The following is a 17,140-nucleotide window of genomic DNA, read 5'->3' as shown; positions in this document are numbered from 1 at the left end:
TTGCTCGCGTAACCAGCGTTGGGCACTCGTATCTGGCCCATGAGTTTCTTGAGCACCCTGTTGTCAGTGCCTCTGGGTTTCCATCGTTCCACTTAATTTTGACTTAGCAGTCTGACTGGTGTGGGTTCAACTTCTTGGTCCTCTTTTTGGTGAGCTTCACGAGGGGTCTGAATGTGGCCCTGATGGCTGTCACCTCTGTAAAGTGGGCAGTGCTGAGGAAGAGCCAAAGATACTATCCCATTGTGTTTTTTTTTGTCCTGCACAGTTATTGATCAGAAGTCTGAAGTCATTTTTAATCTTGATTAATATGTGTAGGTAATGTTTCTCTTTTTTTTCTGGCTGCTTATAATATTTTTCCCTTTTCATATATTTTTAGAATTTGGTTATGGTGTACTTTAGTATACTTATGTGTTTCTTCTGCTTGGGGTTTGCTGAGCTTCTGGATCTGTGAGTTTCTAGTTTTCATCAAACTTAGAAATTTTTCAGTCATTATTCAAATATTTTTCTCTTTGGGGTCCCCACCATCCTTCGTTTTAATCAATTTCTGCTGCAGTGTTTTCAAGCGCACTTACTTTTTTTTCCTGTAGTAGCTAATCTGCTGTCATTACCATTCAGTGAAATTTCTATTTCAAATATGTTTATTCATCTCTAGAAGTCCTACTCTCTTCTTATACCTCACATTTCTGTCCTTACTGTGATCATGTTTAAATTATTTTTTAAAAGAAAATCTTTTATTTAATTTATTTGGCTGTGTTGGGTCTTGGTGGTTGCACGTGGGATCTTTAGTTGTGGTGTGCAAACTCTCAGTTGTGGGATGTGGGGTCTGGTTCTCTGACCAGGGATCGAACCTGAGCCCTCTGAACTGGGAGCACGGTGTCTTAGCCACTGAACCCCCAGGAAAGTTCTCTTTTTAAAATTTATTGAGGTTTTTTACTTGACATACAGGATTGTATTAATTTCAGGTGTACAACATGGTTTGATATTTGTATTTTTTAATTGAGCTAAATTCTTGAATAAAGCTGGACTGGTGAGACTCATGGATCTTGTGGACTTGGTTCAGCTTCTGACAGGCAGTTTGGCTGCTCAGACCTTACCCCTCTTTCAAAACCACGTCTGAGCTGCGTGTTAAAGATGGGAGTCTGTCCTCCTCCTCGTCATAAGAAAGTGACTTGTTAGGATTCTTCCAGGGCTCCGACTGGTGTTTGGAGTGGAGCAGTCCTTCATTGTGTCCACCGTAGGACATTCAGTCCCCAGACCCCTGCCTTCTAAATGCCTGTGGGGCTCTCTGGTCACTGTGACAGCCAGAAACACCTCCACACACTTCTAAATGCCTGTCTGGGGGTGATTCCACCCCAGAGTTGAGATCCATTGGGTCATGACATTGCTTTGAGACTGGCCAGGTTTGTATTTTGGTGGTGAAATGCTCCAGGGAAAGACACTGCCATTGTCCTTTGCCTGCTTCATTTTGGCTTATGTATAAGTGGTTCCTTTGTTTTACTCTTTTAACTAAAAAATTAATTAAGTACATATGAATTGAGTATTGATACCAGTTACATTCTAAGTGGTGAAGATCAGCCTTCACCAAGGTGGTAAAGTGCGTGCCTTCAAGGAACTGAAAACTAGCAGGGACAGACATTAATAAATTATATAATGAAGAATTTCAGATGGTATCATAAGGACGTCAACATGCAGAGTAATAAGGATGAATGATGCCTGTCCTGGTTATCAAGCAATAGTTTTCTAAAGAACACAGGTATTTCAGCATAGAGAATCACCTGGAAAATAATCATATTAGGCAGTTCTCAGATTGGTTAAGAAGTCATCTGTGAGGTCACTGTAAGGTCTGACTGACCTCACACAGAGCAGTGAATTGGAATATGATGTGGGGAAATGCTTGCTCCTTTCTCAGCAGCCCCCGAGAATGGTCTTGGAGGTCGGGCTTTGGTGTGCTGAGACCCTAGAAGGCTCTGTGAAGCCAAAATTTGAGGAATTCACAGAGTGTTGCTATTTAAGCTCCTTGGTGGGGCTGTGATTCTTACACACTTTGAATATCCCAGAAAGACTCTGTAAGGAGCCAGCATCAGTGGTGGGTCCCCAAGGAAGAAGAGGCTGTTGGGATGAGAAGGGAGCTTCCTTTTTAAATTTTTTAAAGCAGAGTATATTTACATGGCTCACATAAAAAGGTACAAAAGGATATATGATGAAACAGACTTCTTTGGTGCTGTGTATTGTTTAAAGTTTTTCCTCTAGCAAATATTAGCTGTTCAGGAGATGAACTAATTTAAAGGGAAGTTCCTTGGAGGTTATGATTGACAGTGATTAGTTGTATCTCAGGAAGAAAGTTTTAGTTTAAATCAGAATGAGGCTTCCTGAATAATAGAGCTGTTTGTGTTAGTTCCATATAGTCAAATAACTTACATTATTATTTATGGGATAGCATTAAGGTTGTTGCTTAATAAAATGTGGTCTAAGCAAAACTCGATTATTTTGATTAAGTAGAAGAGCTCCAGTCCTTTTGGTACCCGTCCTTTTAGCTGAGTCATCATAGGCAGGTTATTTAACCTCCCTTGCCTCAGTTTCCTCATCAGCAATACTTCCATACATTTATTGTGAGAATGAAATGAAGAAGGAGCTAAGTATATGTTTGCACTTAATACTTACCAGATGGACTGAAGGAAGCCCTCAAGAAGGCAATGAACTTTATATAATCTATTCAAACCCAATCCATTCTGCTCTTTGTTGCCCGCTCATTCATTCAGCAAATATCTGTGGAAGGTCTGTGGCTCAGCAGGTGAAGAATTTACCTGCAATATAGGAGACACAGGAGAAGCGAGTTTGATCCCCGGGTTGGGAAGATCCCCTGGAGGAGGAAATGGCAACCCACTCCAATATTCTTGCCTGGAGAATTCGATGGGCAGAGGAGCCTGGTGGGCTATAGTCGAAAGGGTCACAAAGGAGAGTTGGACACGACTAAGCAAACAAGCACATAACCTGTGCCTGATACTGACCCAGGGATACAGTGATAAGCAGACACAGTTTCTGCCCACTTGGAGTATATAATCCGGTGAGGACACAGACATCAGTTGGATATCACGCACTTAAAATTGCACTTCGGCTTAGTCCTTGAAGGAGAGGTACACGGTGTGAGTGTATATTAAGGAGATTTGAATATACAGATATTCTCCTGTCAGAGAAGTCACACTTTCCCAAGAGTGACTTAGCTGGCATCTGAAGGATAAGTCAAGCCATCAGAGAGAAGGGAAGGAACAGCTGGTGCAAAGGCCCCTTGACTGAGGAAGAAAAGGCGAGTGTGTGCGTTGTCGGCAGAGCTGGGGAATGTGGTGCCAGACCTGGTATGTTAGAGGAGACGCATGGCCAAACTAAGAAGGTTTTCCTGTATTAGAGTCATTGTTGTTTACTGGGGCGGGTGGGTGGATGAGATCAGATTATTGTTTTGAAGAGATTGTCTGCTTGCAGGGTGGAAACTGAATTAGAAGAGAGAGCCAGCATGGATGTGAGTGAGCTGATGAGAAGGCTATGGCAGTGGTCCAGGCAGGGGTTTTTGGAAGCTTAGACCTAAGTGACGTTAGAAGAAATGGAGCAAAGTGGATGGCCTGATTCCATGGATGTTTAGGAAGGCATATGGGAAGACTTGATATGGTGTTTGCTCTGGCAGGTGAGGGGAGGCGCTGCCCAGGGTGGTCTTTTGGATTCTAGTTTGTGTATTTTGGTGGAAGGTTGACTTTCACTCAGACAGGGAAAGCAGAAGAGGTCATATATGGTGGAAGGAGAGGATTATGAATCTGCTATGGGATTTGTTAAGTCCAGGAGAAGGCAGGAAGTTGTAGAACTCAAGAGAGGTGTGGGCTGGAGCCCTAAATGCATCAGCTTATGGATGCCTGGAGCTTTAGGAGGGAGGGAGGGAAGGCACGTTCAGGTTTCCAGTTACTTTCCATACTTTCTAATTTTATGCTGGCTGACCTTGTCCTAGAGAAGAAGGGGCTCTTGAGAAGGACTTTGGATGAAGTGATAGGGTCCTTCCAGCAGAGTTCTTGCCTCCCTGTGTGGGAGCAGCTGGGCATGAGGAATCTTTGGGGACCCTCTGTGGACTGGACTCTTTCCTCTCTCCACTTCCATTCTTTTTCCCAGAAGGCTTCGCACTTGCCATCTGAACCAGCTGGGAGGAGTTTGGAGGCTGGCTCCACAGATTAGCTCATTTGTCTGGATATTATCTGTGGATAATTGGGAATTGGTTTGAACATCAGTAACAATAAACTAATCATGACTCTCTCAAGCTGCTTGTTTTCTTCCTTTGGAGATTTGTAGATTTCCTCCTAGGGTGTCTGTCTCTGTCTCTTGTCTCCCTTTCTCTGAACTGTGGCTGTGTCAGCTAAGGGTTGAAGGTAAATTTGAGGGTGAGGGGAGAGATCCAGAGAAAGACACAGACTAGGACCAGGCGAGTGGGCCACATGCTGCTTGCGGGTTGGTCTGTTTATCTGTCAGCTTGTCATGAGCTTATTTTCAAAAACCCAACTTTCTTTTCTGCTGGGGATTGGTATCCTGAACGACAGGTGGTAATAGGAACCAGTGTTCACAGTTTACTGCTTCCTTGGCTACAGATAGATGCTGAGTGTAGGCAACTGGGGCCCCCTTGTGGCTGGATCTGGTTATTCACTTTTGCTTGGCTTGCTGGTCAGTGTGGAGGGGGGCGGTGGGCAGAGATGGCAAAAGGAAAGTTTAGCTCTCACTCAACACCTTTTGTGGACTTTGCTATTGCTGTGGGTTTCATGATGGTCCCCAGCCGCTGCTACTCAGCTGCTTGGGCCCTCTGAAGCCAAATTCAGCCTTCTTGAGGTGTTGTGACTGTGAACCTGAACCCGGAAGCCCTCTCTCCATGTTCTCTAGCAAATTTGGGCTTCTTGGGCTACTTCTTATGAGGAACCTACCACAGACCTCTCTGCAGTATGGAAAACGGGTGAGAAGTGCCAGAAGTAGTTGTTTGTGTGTGTCGCTCCGGAATGGCACGCCTTTGGTTTTTTGATGTCCATTGGGTGGCACTGCAATCTTACTTTTGTTTTTATTTTTCTTTGCAGCCAAGCTCTGCTCCAGGAAGTGAAAATGTGGTGCCTCGAGAGCCGCTGGTAAGAAGCCACGATATATAGTATGAGTCTCTGTTAATTAAAATACGTAGTATGATTCTCTATTAATTAAAACACTGAGTTTAAAGAAGCCTGATGATCCTATAGTCATGCGTCAGTAGTGCCCCTGAATATAGGAGTGTAGGTGTTCTGTAGAGACCGAGCCCGTCAGCGACATCTCACTTCTGACTGCTTTTCAGGCATGCAGAGGTTAGCGAGATTCCCTCTTAGTAAAGCATGGTCTTTTCTGGAATGAGGAGCACCCATCCTTGGTCTGGTGATGCACCGTTTTATTTATTGTTAATCAGTGGGATGCCAGAAACCTATGGTGGCTGAGCTGAAGCAAGGTTGCTGGACCTGACCAAGGAGCTGAGCTGCTTGATTGTCTGAAATAGCCATTCTGTTCCTCAGAGTGAGGACACTTCAAGTGGCCTTTGGAGAACAGATAAGAGAGAGAGTTCTGTTTCTGCCTGGCCTGTAATTAGGTTTGTGATGCTCACTACCAACATTCTCTGCTTACACAATTGATAGGGAAGAGGCCTACTAAGTGCTGAAGCTAATTTTCTTTACACAGTGCATTTGCCTTGGTGGTCTTAGCCTGAGTGCCTGCCCCATTTTCTGTTTTGCATTTCAAGGCCTACTGCAAATCCTCTTGGCTGAATATTAAGCCCTGTTCTGTACTGGAAATTCCCTGGCAGTCCAGTGGTTAAGACTCTGCACTCTCATTGCTGGAGCCTGGGTTCAGTCCCTGATTGGGGAACTAAGATTCCACAGGCTGTGTGTCACAGCCAAAAAAAAAAAAAGACTTGTTCTCCAGATGAGTTTTACAGAGGGGCCAGCTTTACGTTTAACTTTGCAGAGCTTTTTCTTTTATTGAATAGTGATAGCAAGCTTAGGGATATACCACCAAGCTTTTGTTTCAGCAGGGCCTGTAGTTTTACCCGTTTTCCTTCCCTCTCCTTCTGGAGGTAGTGGGAGGAGGTGACGTGAGGCCCTTAGCTGGTATGAACAAGTCTGAATTCCGGCCTGTGCTAAGACTTTCCAAGGCAGGAGGTGAGTTGGATCTGGCTGAGCTGGAGGAAGGCTCGGGTGATGCCAGCCCTGCGGGGACTGGTGGAGAGAGTCACTGTTGCCCTGCATGTCACCTGCTCTTCCCAAGTATGGGTTACTTCCCACCACTCCCTTAGTGGCTTCATTTCTCTCTTTTGGTATTGCGTGGGCTCTTCCTTGTGGTCTTGGTGGTGTGAAAGCCAGAGGAGGCTTTGCTTGGCCAATCCCTTATGTTGGGAGCTTGTTTCCCATGGGGCCTGCCTCAGTGCCCCTCAGACTGAAGTTGTGGTTGACTTTGGACTAAAGTTCAAATTGAACACTCTAGTCCTCTTCAGTCCTTTATTCCTCAGTCTCTTTTCACATTTTTATCTACTCATTTAACTACTGATCACCAGAAGAGCAGCTGGACCATCTTTTGGGCGTTCTTTCTAGCACGGAGCCCTGAGCAGTTGGTGGCATCGCTGACTACTGGGTGCTTGGATCCCCGTGGCCCCTTCGCTCTGCTAATGTTTCTGTCCACTGTTCGTTTCCTGCTGCATTCGGCATTGCATGTTGGTTGCTTGTGTTTTTATTTCTTTCTTTTCTGGGAGGCCCTGAGCAGTCTTCAAACCCTAGTAGCCAGCGATCGTCCAGAGTTCAGACTCATTCTCTCCAGGCCAACTCCACAATTACCTTATATTTAATTAATATTTTTTCCCCTCTTTACATACTTGCTGCATAATTGCTCAGAGGAAAGAAAACACATAGCAGCAATTTATATATATATAAAAAAACAATAATTAAAAAAAAACCCCGAAATAAACTCCCATCTCATTTGGGTTGATCCTATGAGTTGGGTAATTAGGGCCCTATTAAAAGGTAGACCCTTCCTCCTTCCCCTCTTTTTTTATTAATTTTTTTATATTAAACTCCCACAGTTTCTCAGTCATGCCCTTATTGCTTTTGGCCAACCATTTGCAGCAGCCTGATTAAATGAGGGCACCAGCCGAGTTGTATGCTCTTGTGTGAGCTACTTCTGCCTCTTGGGAGAGGCGGCAGGAGGGTGCCAGGCAGAGAAGCTGCCGAGGGCCAGCAGCGGCTTTTGTGGCTGGTCAGGGGGACAGGATGAGCTGCTGCGAACTGGCAGCAGGCTAGAGAGAGTCACAGGGTGCCAGAGAGGTGATGGGGCACCCACACACAGAAAGCCCCCTAGCACTCAGCCCAAGGGCCTATCTACACCCTCACCCCTACCCCGCAGGGAGGTTCCTCAGGCTATATGTGTTAGCTGTCTCCTGGGTGCTCAGGAGGAACAGACAATTGAAGAATAAAGCTAAGCCTTCTTCCTAAGTAATTTATATATCTTATTTGGGGAAGAAAATGCATTTATTTGTTACATGCAAGACAATTAGCAAATGGCACAAGGTTGTATATAATTTTAGCAAACAGTACAAAATTGTATATAATTTGGTGCAGAATTGCCTGGCTGGGAGTATAAGAGAGCCTTCATTATTCAGAGAAGGAAGAGTTCTCTGGTGGGGTGGGGTGGGGGTGGGGTCCTTAGGGGTGGTTTTTGTGAAACTCGAGGCCAGGGCTGGAGGAATAGGATAGTCCAGTGTTGAAGGGAACACCGTGCTCAGTTATTTTTGGTTTTGTTTTTAACCAAGTGGAGTGCGTATTTTCCACAAAATTCCTAAATGGAAGCTGCCTGTTCTCTATACTAATAAGGCTAAGCTTGGGATGCTGGAGGCAAATAATCTTGTTCTTTGTCTTCAGAACTAGATGAGCACTTTGGGTAATTTTCCCCTTTATTAAAAGAGAGGCTGTACTGAGGAGTCAGCATAGTACCGGTGACGTTGTTAGGTGGGCGTGTTCAGGTGTCTGCGCTATTGCTTTGCTCTGTTTCTAGGAAAGGAGGACCTGGTTTTCATTGCTGTCCTCTCTGGACCGTAAGAGCTGGCTTGTGATTTTGAGTTGATAAGTAGGCTCATTCATGTCTGACTCTTTTGAGATCCTATGGACTGTAGCCCGCCAGGCTCCTCTGTGCATGGGATTTCCTAGGCAAGAATACTGGAGTGGGTTGACATTTCCTCCTTCGTGGGATCTTCCTGACCCAGGGATTGAACCCGAGTCGCCTGCGTTTCCTGCATTGGCAAGCGGATTCTTTACACTGCACCTCCTGGGAAGGCCTGATAGGGGTCTTGTGGTCTCTAATTGGCACACACGTGTGTACAGCGATCCCCTCTCTGGCCGCATAGTGACACTGCACGTTACCTTCTCTTGCGCCTGCAGACCTCCTCCCTCACTGAAGAACCAACCCAGCAACTCTGGCCATATTAGTGGGGTAATTGCTCTATAATGTCATGATGTCCTTGGGGTGGTGATTGGTAAACAGACTCCCCTTGATAAATTCTGTGAACTCCCCGTTGAAATTCTCTGATTGTTAATGACAGAACTCTTTGCCAGAGTTAAAATGGCTGATTACTTTTTCTTTACACTTTGTTCACTGAGCTTTGCCTTCCAGGACAAGCTCCAGAGTACTGACCTCTAGCTTCTCCCAGACGTGCTCAAAACCTGTAAATTTCCTGCAGACCTGGGTTTTCTCATCACCTATGTGGGCACATGCTCAAGCCGTCGCAGAGGCTCTGGGCTGGTCCCCACACTGCTCTGCGAGGATCAAGTGCTCCTGCCTGGTTGATAAACCTTTAAGAATGGCCGGACGATTGTCTGCATAGAGTTCCTTCCTTGCTTTGATACAGAAACAGGGGTTAAGTAGTCTCCTTAGAGTCCTTCCAGTCATACAAGTTGAGGGTATTTGAAGCAGCTGTCAATATGGTTTCATTTACGGTCTGCTCACTCTTTTCAGTACAAGTTCCTCAGCGTTCAGTACAGTTGCTTATGTACTTTATATAATGCTTATGGATCTGGGCTAAACTAGAATTTCAGCATTTTGCTCTTTGAAACCAACTTATTTCTAATGGGTGAGTCTTCTGCCATCTTCTCTTCCTCTGACCTGTAGGTATAGGTTTTGTTTTTGTTTCTGTCCTTTTTCTGCATCCCTCTACCAAAATAACCTCACACAACACCTAATGTTCCTTTATAAATGATGATGGTAATTCTACTTTATTACCTTCCCTGTTGCTGCTGCTAAGTCGCTTCAGTCGTGTCCGACTCTGTGCGACACCATAGACGGCAGCCTACCAGGCTCCTCCGTCCATGGGATTTTCCAGGCAAGAGTACTGGAGTGGGGTGCCATTGACTTCTTGTATCACCTTCCCTAGGATTAATGCTTTTTGGTATGCTGAATTCTCCCCCCCCTTTTTTTTAACCTTACATCCCCATGACTTAATTATTCTATAACTGGAATTTTGCTCCTGTTGATTGTTTTCACCCATTCCCCTCACCTTCCTCTGAGTTCTGTTTTTTAATTTTAATTTTTTAGGCTCCACATATCTGAAGTACATTAAGTATCGTGTCTCCGCAAATTTCTCCTGGAGGCTAAGAAAGAGCCTTGCCTGGGGTGAAGGGGTTGGGTGGGTGGTTCATTTGTTTGATCTCCACCCTTCTTGGGGAGCTCTTTTACCTCATACCTAGACACCTAAGATTTTCTCTTTGGTTTTTAAGTCAGTTAACCAGAGGCTGGCAATCAAAAGGCTTTTAAGGGACTTCCCTGGTGGTACAGTAGTTAAGACTCTGTGCTTCTACTGCGGGGGGTGGGGGTGAAGGGGGAAAGGATTTGATCCCTTGTTGGGGAACTAAGGTCCCACATGCCGTGTGATGTGGCCAAAAAGTAAAATCTAAAAAATCTCGATGAATTCAGGGAGCTCCTCTTTAGGAGAAGAGCTGTGGCCGGTCGCCTGTCTCCTGGAAACCTCTCACACGTACCTCTGGCACAGTCTCCTCCGCATTTGTATCTTTTGTGGTTCAAATACTTAGGTAAACTTGTTAGTGGGCTCACGGTGGGTAGGTGATTCTCATGTTTTTCCCCCACCAAAACATTTCTGAAAGATGATATTCACATGCCCAGTGCATTTCTTTGTGTATACTCATGTGAAGTAATGTGTGTATGTGTGTGTGTATGTATAGAACATATGGTACACATATATTTATTTTATAAAGCTCGAAGCACTTGGCAGAATAAAATTGATTTTAACATTGTATTCATGAAAGTATTTTATAAGCATGGAGTAGTGACACTAGCTACTTAGATTTTAGGAAATTGTCATTTTTCCAGGAAAAATAAATAAATATGGCAAATCTAAAGTATCAAGCATTATTATTTAAAGAGTCTGTAATGGTTCATTTCTGTGAGTGTAACAGAGTTAGGTTTGCTCAACTGAGCTGTGATTTCCATCTGTTTCCCACTCAGGGTCTACTTGGAGGCAGGTGACTGGGGATGGTGATGTAGCTGCTGCTGTTGCTGCTAAGTCGTTTCATTCGTGTCGGACTCTGTGCAACCCCATAGATGGCAGCCCACCAGGCTCCCCCGTCCGTGGGATTCTCCAGGCAAGAGTACTGGAGAAGGTTGCCATTGCCTTCTCTGATGATGTTGTAGGGATAACCCTAAATCTGCTCTATTTATTTATTTGTAAAAAGTGAGCCATCTGCTGGTTTTGGTGCTTACTGTACCACAGGCACAAGGTGCCCCTCACAGCTGCTGAAGGAAACCTGGAACCTAAATTAAATGTAAACACCCAGAGGGTGGGGCTTGTGGTACACCCCCAGCGTGTCGTGTGTCCTGACTCCAGATGTGGGGCCAGAGGTCTGGGCACTGCAGATTGGAGGAGATGTTGGCTTTCCTCCTTCCCCAATCCCCCAAAACGTTGCTCTTTAACGCTGACACCCCTTGTCAGGAGGTAGCCTGAGATTCCTGCCTGTTCTGTGGATAGGGGGAGGAAACTGATGAGAACTAAATGCTGAAATGGTTGAACCTGAGAAAAGCCTCATTCTGTCTCTGGTGGCTTCTCTCTAATCTCTAGGCTACTTACTGATTTTGAAATTACTGCCTCTTCCTGCTCCGTCCTTCCTATTACAGACGGAGGAGGTTTATTGAATAGACCAGGCGGTGCCCTTTAAGTTTTTCCCTCCTCCAGGTAAATGAAGAGGTGTGGTTTTTTTTTTTTTTTTTTCCTGTTTTAAGGTATCCTTTTGCAAATAATTATTAGATGAATCGAAACTCTTAGGAGTAATAATTAGAGAAATGGAATTTGAAGTTGGTGTTCAGCTTTGTTTATATTTTGGGTTCCTGCTTTCGTGGTAATACTTTATATTTGCTGTAGTTCCGGTAATCAGAGGCCCAACTTTTGGATAACTGAGCAGTGTCCTCCTTCCGGAGATGTGGGAACTGGCAAGCTGAGTGCACAAGTGCCTTTTTTCAGAGCCATAGTGATCGGGGAATTGGGTTTTTAATCTTGTCACCGGCCTCATTCTTTGAAAAAGGGAAAGCCGCTCGGTCTTGTCCGACTCTTTGTGACCCCATGTACTGTAGCCCATCAGGCTCTTCTGTCCATGGAATTCTCCAGGCCAGAATACTGGATTGTGTAGCTCTTCCCTTCTCCAGGGGATCTTCCCAACCCAGGTATCGAACCCAGGTCTCCTGCATGGCAGGCGGATTCTTCACCATCTGAGCCATCAGGGAAACCTCCCTTTCCTCTTGGAAACATGGTCTCAGAAGTTCCTACCCAGGCGTCACTGGGCATGGGGTGTCTAGAGCTCTTATTTGGGCAGAGTGACCTCCTGAAAATGTTTTTTTGTTTAAAATAAGTCAGTATCTTATTTAATTATTTTTGGCTGCACCGGGTCTTCATTGCTGCCCACAGGCTTTCTCTAGTTGCAGCGAGCGGTGGCTACTCTTTGTTGTGATGCACGGGCTTCTCTAGTTGTGGCTTAAGGGCTGTAGGGCTTGGACTCAGTAACTCTGGCTCATGGGCTTAGTTGCCCTGCGGCCGGCATGTGAGATCTTATTTCCCAAACCAGGTATAGAACCCGTGTCCACTGTATTGGCAGGCAGATTCTTAACCACTGGACCACCAGGGAAGTCCCTTAAAATCAGTCATTATCTTATGTGAAAGAATCTTCAGGCAAAAGCTGCTTGTACAGTGTGACCTAAAGAGGGTTATCCTGTATGACAAATTCAGCAAATCCCCAACAAACCTCCAGTTTGTGAAGCACCAGATGTCATGCTTCGGGTAGCCGTGTGCCCTGCTGTCTCCAGGATAATTTCAATTTAAAATACTCTAGCCCCTTGTCAAACCATGCAGACCAATTTGGGTTTGAAGAATCCACTCTTGTAGTTAACCAACCCCACTCTGCGCTGAGAAGCCGCGGGAAGATAAAGTGGTGCTCGGGAGAAGGACGTGCTCGCGGCCCTCCCTCCTTCCCTCCCAGCTCTCCTTTCTTTTATGGTTTGTAGTTATAACCAAGATTTATGCCTGTTGCTCCACAAATCTTCTCCCTGCCATTATGAGTTTGTCTGCACAGTCTAGAGATGGGCCGACACTGAGTGATGCTCGAGGTAAATCTGCGAGGGGCGCTCCTTGACGCCGAGTCAGCCAAGAGCCGACTCCTGGCCCCTGTGGACGGGAAGAAGACGTGCTGCCACCTTTGTGACCTCTTGCCTTGGTGACCTTGGTGGCACCGCTCTCCTGCTTGTGTTCACAGAGTCTGTGGGGTGGCACCAAGAGGGCTTTCTCTATGTCTGCTCTGGTCCAGTCGGGCCACAGCAGAGCATCTCCAGGGGCAGGGCTGCCTTTTCCAGCTTGGCGGGGAGGAGCTGCTGATAGAATCCAGCACACAGGTTAATGACTGTACACGTGTGAGTGCCCAGTCACTAAGTCATGTCCGACTCTTTGTGACCCCGTGGACTGTAGCCCTCTAGGCTTCCTGTCCATGGGATTTTCTAGACAAGAATACTGTAGTGGGTTGCCATTTCCTCCTCCATAGGATCTTCCCGGCCCAGGGGTCGAACCTGCCTTTCCCGCACTTGTAGATGGATTCTTTACCACTGGGCCACCTGGAAGCCCTGGTCATACATAGACATGGTTTAGCTTTTCCAGTTTGCTGAAAATGGGTTTACTAGACGTCTTTTTCCCCCTTTCCTCATACTTTCTATTTGCTGTATCCTTTTGTGTGTACCTTTGACTCATTTCAAATCTCTTGTGAAATGAAGTGGTGGCACCAGTAAATACGTATTTTAAGAAAAGTGTCAAGCTTGCATTAGACACCCGCTAGCGGTCACAGCGCTGGGAAGCTACGCACCAGGCCTGGGCCCTCTGGCCCGTCGCTGCCTGGTCACACCCACACCCACACCCCTTCTGCAGACCAGGAGAGAGTCAGCTTGTCTTCAATCTGTATGCCTGTTGATTTGTTAGCAAATTAGGCCATTTTATTAAATATCCTGTAAACAGGTGAAGTATAATGTGAACAGAGGGATCAACAAATATGGTGTGTTTTGTAAATATAGATGTAAAAAGAGGATTCTGTGAAAACTAAGCCAAATGTTTTGTTAAATGAAAATTGCTAAAAAGGTTGTTGTCCTTTTAGGTGTGAGTGGGGAAGATACTAAAAATCTCGAAGCATTCTGTACTTAAGTTTGCTTTGCTAATGTCTTTTAAAGGCTTGCTTTGCTTTAGAAATTGTGAAGGGTGTGTTACGGGTGAAGTTTATGCAAGAAAGACGTCTGGGAACTTCAGTCTGTGGGCCCACACTCAAAGAAAAGCTCTTGGCTTCACATCAAAAGATTAGCAAATGACTGTACGTTTGTTTATAGGTTTTAAGTTCATGTGAAATGTTGAAGGTATGTAGATAGACTCCATTTTTAATGATTCCCTGCTTTAACCGATTTTTTGATTAACTAACCTATTACTAGCTCTGATCACCGAGGCCGGAAGGACTTCTGCTCTGTGATATGCTGGCCTCTGTTGCTGGTTTCTTTGTTTTCATTATCTTGTTTCATCCTAACAAGCTGGTGAAGATCCCTCTTCCTCGGGGTACAGCGAGGAAAACAAGCCCAGGTTCCCATAGCTAGTCAGCAACAGGACTGGGGTGTAAACCCCAAGATCTTGAGCAGGCTAGGGAGCAGGCGGGCGGCGTGCCCACCTCACGGAGCCCAGAGGTGTGGGAGACTTTGGCTTTAGGCTTTTTTAGACTTTATTTTTTTTTTAGGCTTTGGCTTGTTCAGGTGCTGCCTGGTGAGTCTGCTTCTCTGAAGCCGCTGCCTTCATGCACTGTCGCTGGTTGGAGTCTTTTGTGCACATCTTAGCTGTTGAAAAGGCAGCTATTAATTTATCACAGGTGATGTGGGCCTCCTTGTGCTTGGAGGAGGCGTCTGCACCCATGTACCTCACTAATGACGGGTTACGGGATGGAGGCGAGATAATAGGATCTTTTCATCTTCTGTCTGTCGAGCAAGGTGCTGTGTCCCTGGTAGCTCCTAGGGGGCAGCAGCTGCTTGTTGTTCCCTCTCCTGCTGGCAGAGGGGAGGGTCCACAACTGAGTGCTTTGCTTTCCCTGCCACAGAAGTCAGGACACTACAGACTTCGGGATCTTCCTCTCTGGCTTTCCCTGCCCCTCAGGTAAATCCTTTATCTGGGTCTCCATCAACAGTGACAAGTCCTTCACTGTCAGTTAAGGCAGCAAAGATAAGAGATTAGAGATGTCTTCAAGAGAGTGAAATCTTTTTGTCACATCTTACTTGTTGCCATTGATAACCCATTCCAGTACTGTTTGGGTGTTTTGAAAGTTTCCCCCGTGAACACGGGTCTTTATTCTGTTGGGAACACTGCTCTCATGTGGCTGATTATCTGTTCTGCCTGTCAGCACGTCTCTTCACTTCCCCCAACCCCCCCCCACCCCCACCCGAAGCCGGGCTGACAGAGGTTTTTCTTCCATTCTCAATGACTCATTGCATAAACACATTAAAGAGGAAACTTCGGATTTGTCAATCCTTTTAGACTTTGGGGCCCACCATCCATATGGCCAACTTGTGCCTTGTTGAAATAAGAGACTGACTCCCCCATGCAGAAGCCCCAGCTCTCAGATCTTCTTCCAGTTGTGTGGCTGAAGCAAGTGATGGAAGGGGAAGGTTAGGTTGCAGGCAGAACCGGATGGTTGCAGTGCACACGGAAAAGCAAATTGGCTGCGCCGGTTCAGCCCTGTGAGGTTTATTTAGGATTAGCTAAGAATCTCAGTCCTGACTCCGCTGTGGGAGGAGCCCGTGACCCCCGCTTCCGGGCTCTTCCTTCTTGCAGACTTTCATCCGAGGAATCTGAGGACCCTGGCACGCTGGGGACCGATGGGAGCTTCCTTGCCGGCTATGAGTGCCTTTCCTCAGAGACACAGCGGGCCTCCTAACCTCACCTCTCCAGCTCACTCTCTGTTGTCTCTCTGAAAAATGGCAGTTAATAGAATCTGCTAATGAGCAGAAGTAACTAGAAATAGTGGCAGATCATTCAACAGTGGAGTGGTTTATAATTTCTGTTTATCAAATGATTGTTATTGTCATTATTGTTATTTCTGTTGGATTTTTGAGGAATTCAGCCTGGTCTCCAGAGCCTCATCTATAAGACACTTTATTTTTTTCCTTTCTCATGTCTAGAAATAACTCTATTCCAGTGAAATCCAGGTCTGTGGTCCCCCCCGCCCGGCCCCTCCCAGCTGTATTTCTCCTCTGCCTTTCCGCTCAGCTTCCATTATTCGGCGGGCTCAGGCAGGTGGGGTATCCCCGGCTGGCCAGACTGGCAGAGCTAATACCGGCTGGAGGCACGCTGCAGTGTTTGTTTTCGCAGTTCCTGGATTTGGTTTAATGTACAATTGATTTTTTTAATGTATTTAATCATTTTTTTCTTACCTCATAAGGATTAACCTGCACAAACCTCATTTTATCCTAAGTGTGGCTTTGGGAGGAAGGGAGAAGAAAATTGAGTTTCTCCAGCTTATTTTATTCTTTCACTTTTTATTTTCTGAATGGCTTTTCCTGCCGAAGCAGCTCAGTAAAATACAATGTATTTTAGTGGCCATTACTTACTCATTACTAACTGGTCTCTCCTGCTTCCCTTTGTCTGTGAACTAAATACAGGGGGCCTAACGATAATTGGTAGCTCCATCACAGACTCACCAATTATAGATCAACAGGGAGAGCAGCCCAGGGATGGTTTGTGGTTGGCACTGGCTGCCCACCTAGCACTCTTGAGTTCTCGTTCTGCATCTGTCCCAAGTCAGGCTCGACTTGGATGGGTCCTCTCCTGATTTCTTACCTTGGCTTCCCTAATTTCATCGCACAGTCTCCCCAGTTTACACATTTCAACCTCATCTCATCCCTGTGTGTGGTTTTCACATCCATGTTGTTCTTTCTTAGTTCCTGCCCCTTTGTCACATCTATAAAGTATCACTGTGGAGAGACTCCATTTCTGTTTTCTGTGTGTTTCCCTGATGTCTAGGATGGTTAGGTGGTAAGCTGCAGATAAAAGATTATCTCGAAACCAGTGGTTTTCTGTACAGTTTCGTCTGCTGAGTCCAAGTGAAGGCACGTCTTTGTGGGTACCCAGTTTAGCCCTCTTTGAGCATTTATCTGGTTTGTATTCCAGCTTATCCACTTGGCTCTGGGACAGGACAGGGAAAGTTGCGTCTTACTGTTAGGCTGCCAAGCTCTTGTGTCAGGCTGCTTGGTGCTGAAGTAGCAGAGGAACTCCTGTGATGCATGGCTGTATTTCCAAGCAGAAGACAGTTTTTGTTTGTTTGTTTCCTGGAGGTTTGGCACCTAGCCCCCTTGCTGAACCCTGCCTATCTGGGGTGGGCATATATCCGTACCCCTCAGCTCCCAGCAGAAGTAGGCACTGTACACACGTTTGTGGAGTGTGTGTGGGTGTGTCCTCACTTACGTAGGTGGTGGTGATGAGCCATGGGGCTGGGGTGCACTGTTGCTGCCTACCGGGACTCGAGGCGTGCATCGTGGCCACCAGTGCACATACACAGATGTT

At 45.9% G+C, this 17,140-nt stretch overlaps 1 protein-coding gene across 4 annotated transcripts in view; it reads left to right on the top strand.

Moving 5' to 3' along the window:
- Positions 1-17,140, top strand: part of PEX14 (peroxisomal biogenesis factor 14) — a 142,461-nt gene that overhangs the window by 9,215 nt on the left and 116,106 nt on the right. For 3 of the 4 annotated variants that reach the window (XM_019976606.2, XM_070768877.1, XM_019976607.2), the window contains one exon: positions 5,094-5,141. In XM_019976606.2, the coding sequence (XP_019832165.1) occupies positions 5,094-5,141 (48 nt within the window). Of the gene's footprint in view, positions 1-3,459; positions 4,976-5,093; positions 5,142-17,140 lie in introns of those variants that run through there. The other variant, XM_019976605.2, reaches the window with a different exon arrangement.

This window comes from Bos indicus, chromosome 16 (assembly GCF_029378745.1).
Source record: "Bos indicus isolate NIAB-ARS_2022 breed Sahiwal x Tharparkar chromosome 16, NIAB-ARS_B.indTharparkar_mat_pri_1.0, whole genome shotgun sequence".
Classification (NCBI taxonomy): domain Eukaryota; kingdom Metazoa; phylum Chordata; class Mammalia; order Artiodactyla; family Bovidae; genus Bos; species Bos indicus.
This window is presented reverse-complemented; position numbering and strand designations above follow the sequence as displayed.